This window comes from Anolis carolinensis, chromosome 3 (assembly GCF_035594765.1).
Source record: "Anolis carolinensis isolate JA03-04 chromosome 3, rAnoCar3.1.pri, whole genome shotgun sequence".
Lineage (NCBI taxonomy): Eukaryota > Metazoa > Chordata > Lepidosauria > Squamata > Dactyloidae > Anolis > Anolis carolinensis.
The window spans coordinates 79,944,549-79,958,629 of NC_085843.1; the positions used below are offsets into that span (position 1 = coordinate 79,944,549).

Sequence of the window (14,081 nt, forward strand, 5' to 3'; positions counted from 1 at the left end):
AGTATTTATAAGTTGTGCCCTTTAGCCATAAAGGCTTCCTGAGGAGTTTACATTGAGTTTCATAGTTCTCTGTGATAGGCATATGACTTTTCTCTAACATGTATATTTTTGCACACATTTTCTCTTAATATACACAATTTTGTGTGCATTTTTGGTTTAGAAGACAACAGCACAATTTTTTGAGAAAAGTGTAGATACTAAAGGATGAATGTTCTAGTCTGACTACAAGGGCTGTGCAAAAAATCAGATGCGAGTTGTAAGTGTTTCGGTAAATCTGTAGATACAACCCAATTTGCGAAGTCAGAGCTATGCCTCCCCAATGCAAATGAATCAAAACACCCATTTATGAAGTTTTCGTAAGCTTGTTTTTGTTTTGTGATTTTTCATGAGTCAGATTGTTTTTCAGCACAATCAAACTCGTCTGGGGGAGGTGCACCCAAAATTGCTATGTCACATGCTCTCCTCAGCCTATCAGGGCTAAGGGAGGGGGAAGAGAGGAGGCAGAGCCCTGGTGATTGCCTTTAAATGCAGGAACCACATTCCCTCTGTCATCATTGTGTGAGCTGGGAGAGAAATCGAGTGTAGCACAGAAGCTCAATTTGGCCATTCTCAAATGCTTTTACATGCAGTAGCGTTTTGTTTTGACCCATATTAAAAATCTATTATTGGTTCAAAAGTATAATTCTACAAAGTGTGATGCTTGCTTTATACAGGAGAGAATACTTCTGGAACATAGCCATACAGCCCGAAAAACATACAACAACCCTTGTTTTATACCCTTATGTTGTGTCATTGTAGAAAAATGCAAGGAGATAGCTGAGCTGTTGCAGTTTTTTTAAAAAAAGTTTGTCAAAACTTTTAAAATTCCCCCCAAATCAGTAGATTTGCAAATCTTTCTGAAACTGCAAGAATGGTGCCCTAGTTATGTTGTGTAATTGTGCAGAAATCCAAGAGGGTAGCTCTTGTAATTTCTTTTAAAAAATGTTCGTAAGAACTTCAAAAATTTCCCAAAAATCAGTGGATGACCAAAACATTTTGAAACTGGGGGGGGGGGCTTATAGTGGTAAAAGTGAGGGAGAAAGGAACCCCAGAAATGTTTCCATTGGTGCAAATGGGTGAATAACAGAACAAAATAATAACAAAACTTTTGGAACTTCATATTACAAATGAAAAGGACCCCTCATGAATTTTTCAAAACACTTTAGAAACAAAATGATGGTCACCCAAATTTTGTAACTAGAAATGAAATTGATTTATTTTTTTTGCGTTTCGCACACCTCTACTGCCTACTAATACAATAGGTACAAGTGTGGTAAGTTCACATCAAAAGTGAACAAAAGGGGAACAAAATTCTTCCCCAACTCTATGAAGATTGTGAGGGCAAAGTTTAAAACAGCTTATCAAAATGACCCTTAGGAAAGAAATTTTTTTTTTCAAATATGTTGAGATCAGTAATTTATCTTTTACTGTGGAACCACAAGTCTTTTTTCCACCTCACTCAAGCACTGTCTATCATGGAAGAAATATGCCATCTGAATTCAAAAGAGAGCAAGTCATAGTATGAATTATGATGTTCTTTTTAAAATTTATAACTTTTTCTGCAGGACACGCTGATATTTTATTAATGTGGAACTTTTGAACTCTTAAGGATCATCCATCTTCTCTTTCTCAGTATACTGAGCTGAGTTTATGCTGTTCTGTCTGAACTGAAGGTAAGAATGGGTGGGAATTACATTTTTATTTGTTTTGGAAGAAATAGCAAATTTCTCCACACTCAGGATGGCATTTTTAAAAAAATGAGCATGGGAGAAATGTCAATGGACAAAGCAACCTTGTGTTTGAATCTCTAAGTTTTCACTATAGTTGTGGTGTTGTAGATTGCCACATCTTTTCTTTTAAAGCCCACTTCAACTCAAGGGTGTAAAATAGTCTTCCTCCTGTTGGGAAAATTCTTATTGAATGTACACATGGATAAGAGTTTGATTTTACCAACTGTTTCAGATTTCTTTTTTCATATTCAGGGAAGAAAAAACTTGAAGGGCATCAAAATATAATAATAAAGAAAGTCAAACTAGTTAATGAATAGAAAACGTGTACCCTTTCTTCTAGTATTCTATGTAAACCTGACTCAATTTTCCTCCATTTGCCTCTGGTAAAATGCCATATGTGCCCAACCATTTTTGATAATAATAGGCCCAAACGAACTTCACAGAAGGATATTCAGTACCATGGAATATAGAAGTGAGTATGCATGCACACACACACATACACACACATTATTGTGCAACAAAAATAACATGCCTGGCTGAAGTCCAGAACAGGGGTTAGTAACTCAATAAAATACCAGTACAGATTTTGTCATGTACAACTTTGTGTGTGCAGGAGGGGATAGATTTCACACACGTTTCATCCCTTTAATCTGTTCAATAATACAATTATAACTCTTCACAGACATCAATAAGCAATATGCTAAATTTAGAACAGAACACCACTCAGGATCAAATTGTCAGTTATGCCATACTTCAGTCAAGTATGCAAATTAGAAACAACAGCTAATAAGGAAGAACAGACTACAGCACAGGAATCCATCTTATACCAATTAGAAAAACATGAGAAAGAGGCATGAGCATCAAACATAACCAGAATGTTTAATCTCAGCTGGTTTTTATCCCATCCAAATAATATTCAAAAGGCATCACATAAAGTGGCTTGTGAAGAGCAAAGGAAAAATTGATCTGCTATGGGTTGTTGGAATCTATAAAAGAAGGAAAAGAATAAAAAATATATATTGTGCATGCTATATGATTCTCCTGAAATCACGCTCTTCATAGAGTCATCAAGAGAAGCCTCAGATTATCAAGGGAATTTGCTCTAGTAAAAAAAAAAGTCACAAAAATCAGTTCACTTGATCAAAAGGAAGAGAAGTAAATGAAGCCCATCTAATGAAATTACTTGAGATTGCTTTCAGATACTAATGAGGAATGTGAAGCACAAGACTCTTGACAGTTCTAAAGCGCTTCAGAAAGGAACCTGCTTATTTTTGTTTCAAGGTAAAGTGTTCAACTCTGCACCAATAAAGATTGCTGATTTACATTCAGATGGTTCTCTACAACCATGATAGCTAGATGTGTATTTTCCTTTCAAAGGACAACATTTGGAATTCTATCTAAATCTTAGAGCTTGTCCACTATATTCTGCTTGAGTTCTTTGTCTTAATGGGGAATTAAAGAGCATTGTTATTATTATTTTGGGAATTTCTATGCCACCTTTCTCCTGGTGGACCCAAGGCAGCTCACAACATTTCAAAAATATACAAGGTAACATAAAACCATAAAACCATAAGCTAAAACAGACCATAAATTTGCGTAATGCTCCATAGCATCACCCATCTTGTAAACAGTTAAATTAAATTACATTAAAATCCCACTAAGATTTCCACATGACCATAAAGTGCTAAGACTTGGTTAGAATTCAATTAAAGCAGTGGTTCCCAACCTTTGCACCTCCGTGTGTTTTGGACTTCAACAACTCCCAGAAATCCCAGCCAGCTTACCAGCTGTTAGGAAGTGTGGGAGCTGAAGTCCAAAACACATAAAGGCCCAAAGGTTGGGAACCACTAGATTAAAGGCTGTTTAAAACAGAAAGGTCTTCACTTTTTTCCTAAATGACAAAACAGCATTCCATCAAGAGTGTATGTACAGTACACAGTTATGATTGTTTGATACCACTTTAGCTATCACAGCTCTCCTACAGAATGCTGAGATTTGAAGTTTGGCAAGGTAAGCAAAATCTCTTTAAAAGGTGACGGTGGAATGCACTAAATCTCTCTAAACGGAAACGAACCGTCTCACTAAACTACACTTCCTAGGATTCCATAGGCTGGCAATGACAATTCAATTATGATAATTTGTAGTTGGCATTGCACCTTCTTATGTATCAGAGGAGAATCATCCAACTTTGTACATCCAGCAACAGAAATAGCTGGGAGTGGAATATTAGTAGCTGGCTGGTAGATTGCACACTTGGGAGAGAGCAGTGGCATGCTTTGTAGAGGTTTAAGGCAGTGGTTCTCAACTTGTGAGTCTCCAGGTGTTCTGGCCTACAACTCCCAGAAATCCCAGCCAGTTTACTAACTGTTAGGATTTCTGGGAGCTGAAGGCCAAAACATCTGGGGACCCACAGGTTGAGAACCACGGGTTTAAGGTAATGAAAGTTCTGCCCCCTCCTCTTCCCTTCCCTCTGCGGAGTGAATAGCACAGACAATATTGAAATTGGGACATTCAAAAAGCTGTTGAAAAATGGAACGATTGAGTATTTTTCTGCCAAATTGGGACAGTTGGAAGGTATGTTAGTAGGAAACTCAATTCAGTGAATTGCAACCCAGCATGATCTACAAATAGTTATTTCCCCCTTGCAATGAATAGCTTGCTGGCTTTTTGTTCTCTTTGAACTCAATTAATTCCCTTAAAGCTGCATGCAACTCATTTTAACCAGTTTGCTTACCTTTAGCTAACGGTTCCACAGTAATAATTTCACTGCTGTTGCCTCTTCCCGCAGCGGTCACAGCCACTACCCAGACACTGTACTGTCGATTGCGACTCAAATTGGGGATTCTGTAGGAAAATGAGTCAGGAGAAGCTTCAAACTCGCTGATTACCTGTGACAGGAGAGATAAATATTTACAAACTAAAGTGAACAATACACATATAGAAGGAGAGAAAGAAAAGAAAAAAACAAAAGAGTGTATTTTTGGACATCAGTTCAGACGGACTGAAGCAATTGATTTTAAAGCTGCAAATCAGTTGTAATATGTTGATTAAAATAAACTAATTCCATTTTCTGTGCGCAAAATGTTAAACGCACCCACACCCACACACTTAACAGATTTTTTTTCAAAACTTCATAATTGATAAATTCAGTCTGTGATGACATTGAAGAACCCAAAGTGATCAATTTCTCTGACCACTTGCCCGTAACACAGGCCTACAATGAAATATATTTTTAATTTTTTCCCAATATTGTAGCTGTTTTTAATGTATTTTGGGTTGCTGAATTTGGAGAGCACAATAAAAATGTACTGCACACAGTTCTTTCATAATTTTATTATTGATTTCAATAATAATTGAATTTAGTCACATCTTACAACAATGCAAGTTGTCAAAAACTACATGTGATGGAGTTGAGGTCTTTTTTAGATTTAGAGTACCAAATTCCGTTTAAAAATCATTTTTTTTAAGTTTTTTTATTACTCTCAATTTGGCAGGCCTGTGATTTGCCACACATGATGGTAAGTAAAGGGATGTCACAATTGATCTGTTTGGTTGTCTGTTTTTCAAAGCTCAAACTACATGTGACAATGACAGATGTATGATTTTGAACCTTATATCTACCAACAAAAAAGTGGATCAATTAATGGCTCAGATTATGTTAGTGAATGATAGCATAAGTCAAACTTATTCTATTGTAACCTAGTTCTTTGTTAGTCAGAGTTCTCTTCAAAACACACAGCGATCTAATACCCTAAAAAACCTTTTCAGTGTGGCAGCACCCCAGTATGGTCATTTCTATTTCTATAGAGAATGCAGAAAGTAGCAAAGGTGTGTTCAACTACATTCCTTTAGCTGGACACAGCAGTATCATCATCATTGGTGATCTCCTTACAACTCCTGGAGTTCCCCAAAGATGATTGTTGTAGTGCATTCTGCTGAAGGAAAATAGCAGGATGCTCTCCCTGCTCTTCACTAAGAATGAAAATAATATTTTAAAATATTGAAAAAAGTCTATTTTTTCCACCTAAAATTTCAGCAACACCTAGCAAGACAAATCCTGGATTAATTAGAGTCTTTGTAAAAAAAATTGGACAATTATTTTTGTGTGTGAAGAAAGAAGTTCTTTCTACAGAAGCAACATAATTTTCTGTGCTTAAAATGTTTTCTGCATGAGAAATGGTTTCTGTGCAAAATATCAAATGTAAATTTTGTATAAAATCAATTCCTAAATTATGAACAGTTTTTGAAGTTTTGAAGTCTTTCTTGCAGTGGTATATTACTAACATTCCTTTTGAGTAGCTTTGAAAGCAAGGGCTCCTTTACCCTGAGTCTTAAGATGGGACTCCTGACCACTTGGCGGCTCAATATGGCAATTTCACCCAACATTTTGGAGACAAAGTTGCTCGGATCCACTCCAACTTAGACACCAGCATTCTTGCAATACCAATACATGTACCTGAGGCACCTGTGTGTCCCATTTTAATGGATTCATTTCAGTTTGTTCAACCTGATGACATGGACAAGATTCTTGGAGCTGTTACTCTTTCCCGTCCTGGCTTATTAAACAAGCCAGAGAGGGATTGGTCAAATGAATTAAGGGGACCGTTAATGCCTCACTGGGACAAGGCAAAATTCCAACATACCTGAAGAAGGTGGTCATAAAAACCAATTTTGAAAAAAAATCATCCCCAGACCCTTGGGTATTAAACAATTATTGGCCAATTTCCAATCTCCTCTTCTGGGACAAGATTCTGGAGTGGGTGGTGGCTACTCAGCTCCAGAGTTTCTTAGATGAAACCAACTATCTTGATCCATCACAGTCAGGGCCTGGTCATGGGATGGTGACAGCTTTGGTCACCTTGCTGGATGACCTCTGCAGATAACTAGACAGAGGGAGTGTGTCCCTGTTAATACTCTTTGATCTCTCAGCGGCTTTCAATACAATCGACCATGCTATCCTTCTGGGCCAGCTCTCCAGGATGAATCTTGGAGGCACTGCTTTGCAGTGGTTCCATTCATTCCTGGAGGGTTGTACCCAGATGATGGTGCTGGGGGATATATGCTCAGACCCCTGGCCATTGGCCTTTGGAGTCCCTCAAGGTTCAATTCTATCATGCCTGCTATTTAATATCTACATGAAACTGCTGGGTGAGGTCCTCCGGAGTTTGGAGGTCAGTGTTTTCTGTATTCAGATGACACACAACTCTATAATTCATTTCCACTTAAATCCAAGGAAGCTCCCCAGGTCCTGGACCAGTACCTAGCAGCTACGATGGGCTGGATGAGGGCTAATAAACTGAAGCTTAATCCAGACAAGACAAAAGTCCTCCTGGTCAGTCGGGAGGTCGATAGGGGTATAGGGTGGCAACCTGTGCTCGATGAGCTATCACACCACCTGAGGACATAGGTCCATAGTTTGGGGGTCCTCCTGGACTCAGTGCTGACTCTGGAAGCCCAGATATCAGCAGTAGCAAAATTAAAGCTTGTGCACCCACTGTGCCTATACCTCAAAAAGCCAGATCTGGCCATTGTGGTCCATGCCTTAGTTACATCTTGGAAACTACCACTAGAACAAAAATCTGTGGCCAGGTGGTTGACAGGAGCAAATCATAGGGAACATATCCATAGGGCTGTGGCGCAGGCAGGAGAGCAAGCCAGCTGCAATTAACTGCAATGAATCACTCTGACCAGGAGGTCATGAGTTCAAGGCTGCTCGGAGCCTATGTTTGTTTGTCTTTGTTCTATGTTAAAAGGCATTGAATGTTTGCCTATATGTGTAATGTGATCCGCCCTGAGTCTCCTTCGGGGTGAGAAGGGCGGAATATAAATGCTGTAAATAAATATCACCCCCTATTAAAGCAGCTCCATTGGCTGCCTATATGTTTCTAGGCAATTCAAAGTGCAGGTTATTACCTACAAAGCTGTATATGGTTTGGGTATTCAGATGGAACTGAAAACCTGGCTTTTTAAACAGGCTTTTAATAATAGTGAAATGTAATAGTACCCAACGGTTGGAGGATGTAAACAGGATTAATTTTTAACTGGATTTTCTTGGTCTTATTAACCAGAGCAGTGGCTGGTATGCTTTAATTGCTTTTATATAGCATAATCACACCTTATTTGTAGAGAATAATTTTTGTATCAATTTAATATGTCTTATTTTATTTCCATATTGATTTCGTATTGTTATTTATTGCAGATCTAATTTTAAATTGATTGTTAGTCTTATTACTGTTTATTGTTTGAACTGTTACACTGTTGTGAGCCGCTCCGAGTCCCCTCGGGGAGATGGGGCGGGATACAAATAAAGTTGTTGTTATTATTGTTATTATTATTATTATTGCAACCCATTACCATCTGAAACATATGATGCATATTTCCAGGTGACACATAGGTCACCATTCGCTCTATCTCATTTTTACTGCTTTTCATGTACATATTGCATTAGTTACTTTAGTCCATTGCCATCGCCTGGCTACCCTCCAATAACCTGTCACTTATCAACACACACACACACACACACACACACACACACACACACAAACACACACACACAGCTGCCCAAGAAAATACCAATGTTATCAAAAATGTGATTACTTGATAAGGACTACAAATTGAGAGAGATCAGTCTATTAAAATCATATTTTAAATAATAATAATAATAATAATAATAATAATAATAATAATAATAATAATAATCTTCATTCACGCAGTTGTTTCAGACTCTTCGTGAACTCATGGACCAGTCCACGCCAGAGCTTCCTGTTGGCCATCGCCACCCCCCAGCTCCTTCAAGGTAAAGCCAGTCACTCCAAGGATACCATCCATCCATCCATCTCGCCATTGGCCAGCCTCTCTTCCTTTTTCCTTCCATCTTCCCCAGCATCATGATCTTTTCCAAGGTTTTCTGTCTTCTCGTGATGTGGCCAAACTTCATCTTGGTCTCTAATATCCTTCCCTCCAGTGAGCAGCCGGACATTATTTCCTGGAGGATGGACTTGTTGGATCTTCTTGCACTCCAAGGCACTCTCAGGATTTTTCTCCAGCACCAGAGTTCAAAAGCGTCTATCTTCCTTCGTTCAGCCTTCCTTAAGGTCCAGCTCTTGCAACCATAAGTTACTATGGGGAATACCATTGCTTTGACTATGCGGGCCTTCGTTGCCAGTGTGATGTCTCTGCTCTTCACTATTTTATCAAGGTTGGCCATTGCTCTCCTCCCAAGAAGTAAATGTCTTCTGATTTCCTGGCTGCAGTCTGCATCTGCAGTGATCTTTGTACCTAGAAATATAAAGTCTGTCACTGTCTCCACGTTTTCTCCCTCTATTTGCCAGTTATCAATAGGTGTGGTTGCCATGATCTTGGTTTTCTTGATGTTTAACTGCAGCCCGGCTTTTGCGCTTTCTTCTTTCACCTTGGTGACAAGACTCCTCAGCTCCTCCTCACTTTCAGCCATCAGAGTGGTATCATCTGCATATCTAAGGTTGTTAATGTTTCTTCCAGCAATTTTAACTCCGGCCTTGGATTCCTCAAGCCCTGCATGTCGCATGATGTGTTCTGTGTACAAGTTGAATAGGGAGGGTAAAAGTATGCAGCCCTGCCGTACTCCTTTCCCAATCTTGAACCAGTCTGTTGTTCTGTGGTCTGTTCTGACTGTTGCTACTTGGTCTTTATACAGATTTCTCAGGAGACAGACAAGGTGACTGGGTATCCCCATACCATCAAGAACATGTCACAGTTTATTATGATTCACACAGTCAAAGGCTTTGGAATAGTCTATAAAGCAGAAATAGATGTTTTTCTGAAACTCCCTGGCTTCCTCCATTATCCAGCGGATATTAGCAATTTGGCAATTATTATTATTAATAATATTGTACAATAAAAATCTTATTTCTGAATTCTTATCTTGAATATAATGCTAATTTTAAAAATAGGTCTATTGTTGACTTTTCTAAACAAGATTATTGAGATTCTTTTGTCCTCCCTTTGGTATTTTGATGGGAATCTTGGAATACTATTGTATAAAGCCTGAATAAACTGGAAGTTTTAATGTGTCACTCTACTGTCACGAAGAGGCTTGCAGTGACCCAATTAAGTTCTGATGAGCATCAAAATCAGCTGTAGAGACATGGGTTATGTTTTGGGTTCTCAGATTAGTGTTGGAGCAGTCTCTAGTGGCCTAATGGCAAAATGATACTTCTCTTTATGGTAGTAATGACTAGGCAAAGATACTAAAGGAACAACCCAGGTAGTTCCCCAGATGAAGAAGAAGCAATCAGTGCAGTGCAATTTCAGTCAAAGGTATATAAAATGTGATTGATACATGTTAGTAGGTTTGTCCTACTGTGAAGATAAATGATATCCAGCCAAACTGAATTGCATACTTGGACAAAAAAGGTAAGGGTTCTATGATATTGAAAGCAGATCAAAACATGTTTGTTGCTAAAACATATAAACCATGAAAACAAGCTTAACACCACAGGGAGGGAAATATAATGAGAATACGAGCTTGGGGGACAAATCCAGTTACTGAATGTACCCTACAGTAGTTAATCTCTCTGTGATATTGCCAAGTATTTCACTACAGAAACAGGAAGGGGAAATAATATATTGCATGCATGGACCTAGTGGAGACAGAAGCACTAGTGCCATCTGGTGGGTACATTGAAGCAAGCCAAATAAAGATCTACAACATTATTAAAACCACATTCTTTGGATACTAATGCATCAGGTAAAACTGTATTATACAAAAAGTAGGCAATTCACTCATATTTTAAAGGCATCAAACTATCTGGGTTGAAATCATAGTTCTTAAATGGATTCTATCAACCCCCTTCTAGAAAAGGATCTCGTACTGTGGTTTTCTGAGATTTAATGGTAATAATGCTAGTGGAAGTACTGGATGAACAAAGAGTGAAATGTAGGTTAATAATGTCCAAACTCCAAGAGGCTATTAAAAATGTGTTTACATGTTTTCGAGATTCTTTAATATTTATTTTTAACAATCACATATCAATTTTTGGCAGTAAGGTAAGACCACTAAAATTTATATTCCTATTCTACGTGATATACAAAAAAAAATCTCACATGTTTTTTCCCATATATGAATTGTTGTTTTTATTACTATTTATCTTCAGCACCAAGAATTCTATATGACACCACAGTCTGAATTGTAGAATGCAAACTATGGAATACCTAGAGAGCAAATTTATCTTTGTGCTTATGATCCATTGTGTTACCTTAATTTCTACTGTACAGATATTTGCCTTCTTTTGACCTATTTTTGAAAATCAGGCTTGTCATTCTATAATGTGGGCATGGAATGACAAGTGCAGGGCGGTTATATGACTCCTTCCAGGGTAAGTCAGACTGCCACATTTTGGTTGTAGTTTGGTACTTTTTTTAGGCTTGACCCTGTCCCAACATTTTATAAGATTTTTGCAGATCTAGGGTCATTGAGGGACTGTATTTTTCCCATCCATTTTCTATAAAAACTGATATCTTTCTCTGTCACAAATTATACAACTTAAGAAGCGGCCAGATATATATGGCTGCTTGAGGTGACAATGTAATAGTGTCTGGCTTAGAAGATGCAGATCATATTTTGTGACATGTATAGCTCTGGTCTCCAAGACAAGGAAATCACTGACAAGGTCTTGTATTATGATTCCTTGAACAAAACATCATATCCCAATATAAAAACCCAATTTGATATGTTAATTGGGTTTTTATATAGGATATGATGTTTAAACTGATTAGGTATTGTGGTTGGATGTATTTGTATAATTTTATATGTTGAACACCGCTTTGAATCCCACCCACAGAAGAAAATTGGGATATAAAGGAATAAACAACAACAACAACAACAAATCATAAAATAACATCATCTATAATTTCTCTGATTCCCATAGCCGTCCTATCAATCCACAAATTAGTCTGAATGTTGTGGATCAAGTCAGTTCATTTCAACATCAACAAATATCAAATTCCTGAAGTATCGCTTTAAAGTGTTCAGAATCAAAGCTATTTTGCTTTCCTATTCACATTTTCATGAATACCAATTAAATGTGCACAGAAGTGCTACCAGACACTGCAAATATGCCTAGTCAATAATAATTCTAACTTCATCAAATTTATTAAATATTTATTCAAAACATATAATTTTTGAGTATAGCAAATAATATAAAATCTGTATTCTTTCAAGACTCATCATGAGTAAACAATCAGGATAATGTCAAAAATGTTTTGTTACATTCCTCTCAAGCAGACAACCCAAGTAAATACAATTATGTATAAGTATCTAGACTTATCAATAATGGTATTCTGCTATGTGCAGTTAACCCTTGTGTTCTTGTGCTTTTAAGTGAATGGGATACTGATGTAGCTTTCAAGTTTTGCTGTTGTTTGAGAAAGATTGGCAGCAGAAATCAGAAACTGGGAAAAATGAAATACATTGACTTAAAGTTTAAAAGATAATAGAATACCATTGGTAGCTGCTAGGGTTTGGTTCCAGGATCCTGCATGGATGCCAAATCTGAAGATACTCAAGTGCCATTATGTACAAGGCCAAGTAAAATTATGTCCATTATACATATAAAATGGCAAAAACAAGCTTTGCTTTTTTGATTTCTAAAAAAATATTTTGAAGACATATACTCGTAATAGAAAGGGGGGGGTCCATTTCGTCCCTGGATGGTCAAATTCGTGGATGCAGAATCTTTGGATATGGAGCACCTACTGCACCTATTTGCAAGATTTTTGAGTCCCCTCTGGGAGATAGGGTGGAATACAAATACAGTTCATTTTATTTATTTATTTATTTTTAATGAACATGCAAGCTGATAGAAGATAATGATTTACCACCTGTCTTTTTATAAAAATTGAATTTCAAGGTGGATTACACGTTAATGTGATCACACTACATCTAAGCGATCTTTTACTACACTCACATTAGAAGTTGAATATATGCTGTTCGAATCAAATAAATAGCTCTCAGGTAGTTCAGCATAAAATTACAGTCATGTTGATAAACAGTCACAATTAATACTTCAAATTTGAAGATTAAAACTTTTCTACTGGTTTAATCCCATCTGCTGTTCAAAATATGTTTTAGAACTATTGTTGAAGGTACTTCACTGACTTCCCAATAGAATTTGACAAGAATACTTAGTGTCTTGCAAATATAATAATACAAAGTTTAAGTGGTCCAAGTATTAGCAGTCATAAGTAAAGACATGGCCCAATATTCTTGGCTGACTGAAGCAAGGGACGAAATGGACCCCCCCCCCCTTTCTATTACGAGTATATGTATGAAAGCAGAGTGAAATAGAAGCTGATCTTACTGAAGCACTAACTAGTTTAGAGCCTGTGGGCTGCACACAGAATTTCTCCTCAAAAGCAGAATGGTTGGGAGAAATAGGAAGAGCCTCCCGCCTAACATCTGCCACCTGAGCCTGTCATGTCATGCTGCCTCACAGTACAGCTGTTCCAATCTTCCATATTCACAACCACAACTTTCCCTTGGGCACCCTTTACACAAAGAAGAATGGGAATGAAAACCATGTTGGATTTTCTAGTTGTTTTCCAAATAGCTTGTTGAATTCTGGAGCACTGAAGATAAGGCATTACTATATAGAAAGAAGTCTACAGTGAATTCTCAACCCTTCAGCACTATGCTTTGTACCACTGCATACTTTCTACTCTCAACCTCAGATTTAGGAATAGTTATGGTGAAAATAAGAGATGTGTTTCCTTTATACACAACATGCTCCAATATTTTTTATGAATCCCGATTTTTAATTTCTTTAGTTTTTATAAACTTACTGTCGGGTATGGATGAGAGCAGAATACAGTGTACTTTCGGATGACGCCATTCAGTTTTATGGGAGGGAGCCAGGAAACAAACACAGTGGAAGCTGATGCCGCAGCTGCTTTAACTCCGGCGGGAGGACCTGGAACTGTGAGAGCAACAACATATACGGTTACTGAGATAGACACATTGAGTTATAAAACATGATAGCCCTTAGGAGACAGTTATGACCGATTCCCAGAAACCAGTTCTGATTAGCAATCTACTTGAAAAATTGGCAATAAATTCTCTCTGTTTAGTTTAAAACCCAGTGCTCCAATAGATTGCTTACTCCCTACAACTCTGTATCAAGCCATTGCTATGAATAGTTCAAGCAATTTTGGCCAAAAGTTGCTGCTTGTGAATGCCCCTGTATTCTTTTCCTTTTGATTTGGATAAGTTGCAAATTAGTAACATTCTATGATTGGAAATCAAAAACTTGCTATGTAATTGCTTGTCCCAAAAAG

General features: G+C 37.5%; 1 protein-coding gene across 8 annotated transcripts in view; it reads right to left on the minus strand.

The window, feature by feature from the left end:
- Window positions 1-14,081, minus strand: part of dscam (DS cell adhesion molecule) — a 445,521-nt gene that overhangs the window by 82,729 nt on the left and 348,711 nt on the right. For all 8 annotated transcript variants that reach the window (XR_010004224.1, XM_008107492.2, XM_008107491.2 and 5 more), the window contains 2 exons: window positions 13,590-13,723; window positions 4,504-4,657 (listed from right to left, as the gene is read on the minus strand). Coding sequence is in view for 7 of the 8 variants with exons in the window: in XM_008107492.2 (XP_008105699.1) it covers window positions 4,504-4,657; window positions 13,590-13,723 (288 nt within the window). In the remaining variant the exon portion in view is untranslated. The remainder of the gene's footprint in view (window positions 1-4,503; window positions 4,658-13,589; window positions 13,724-14,081) is intronic.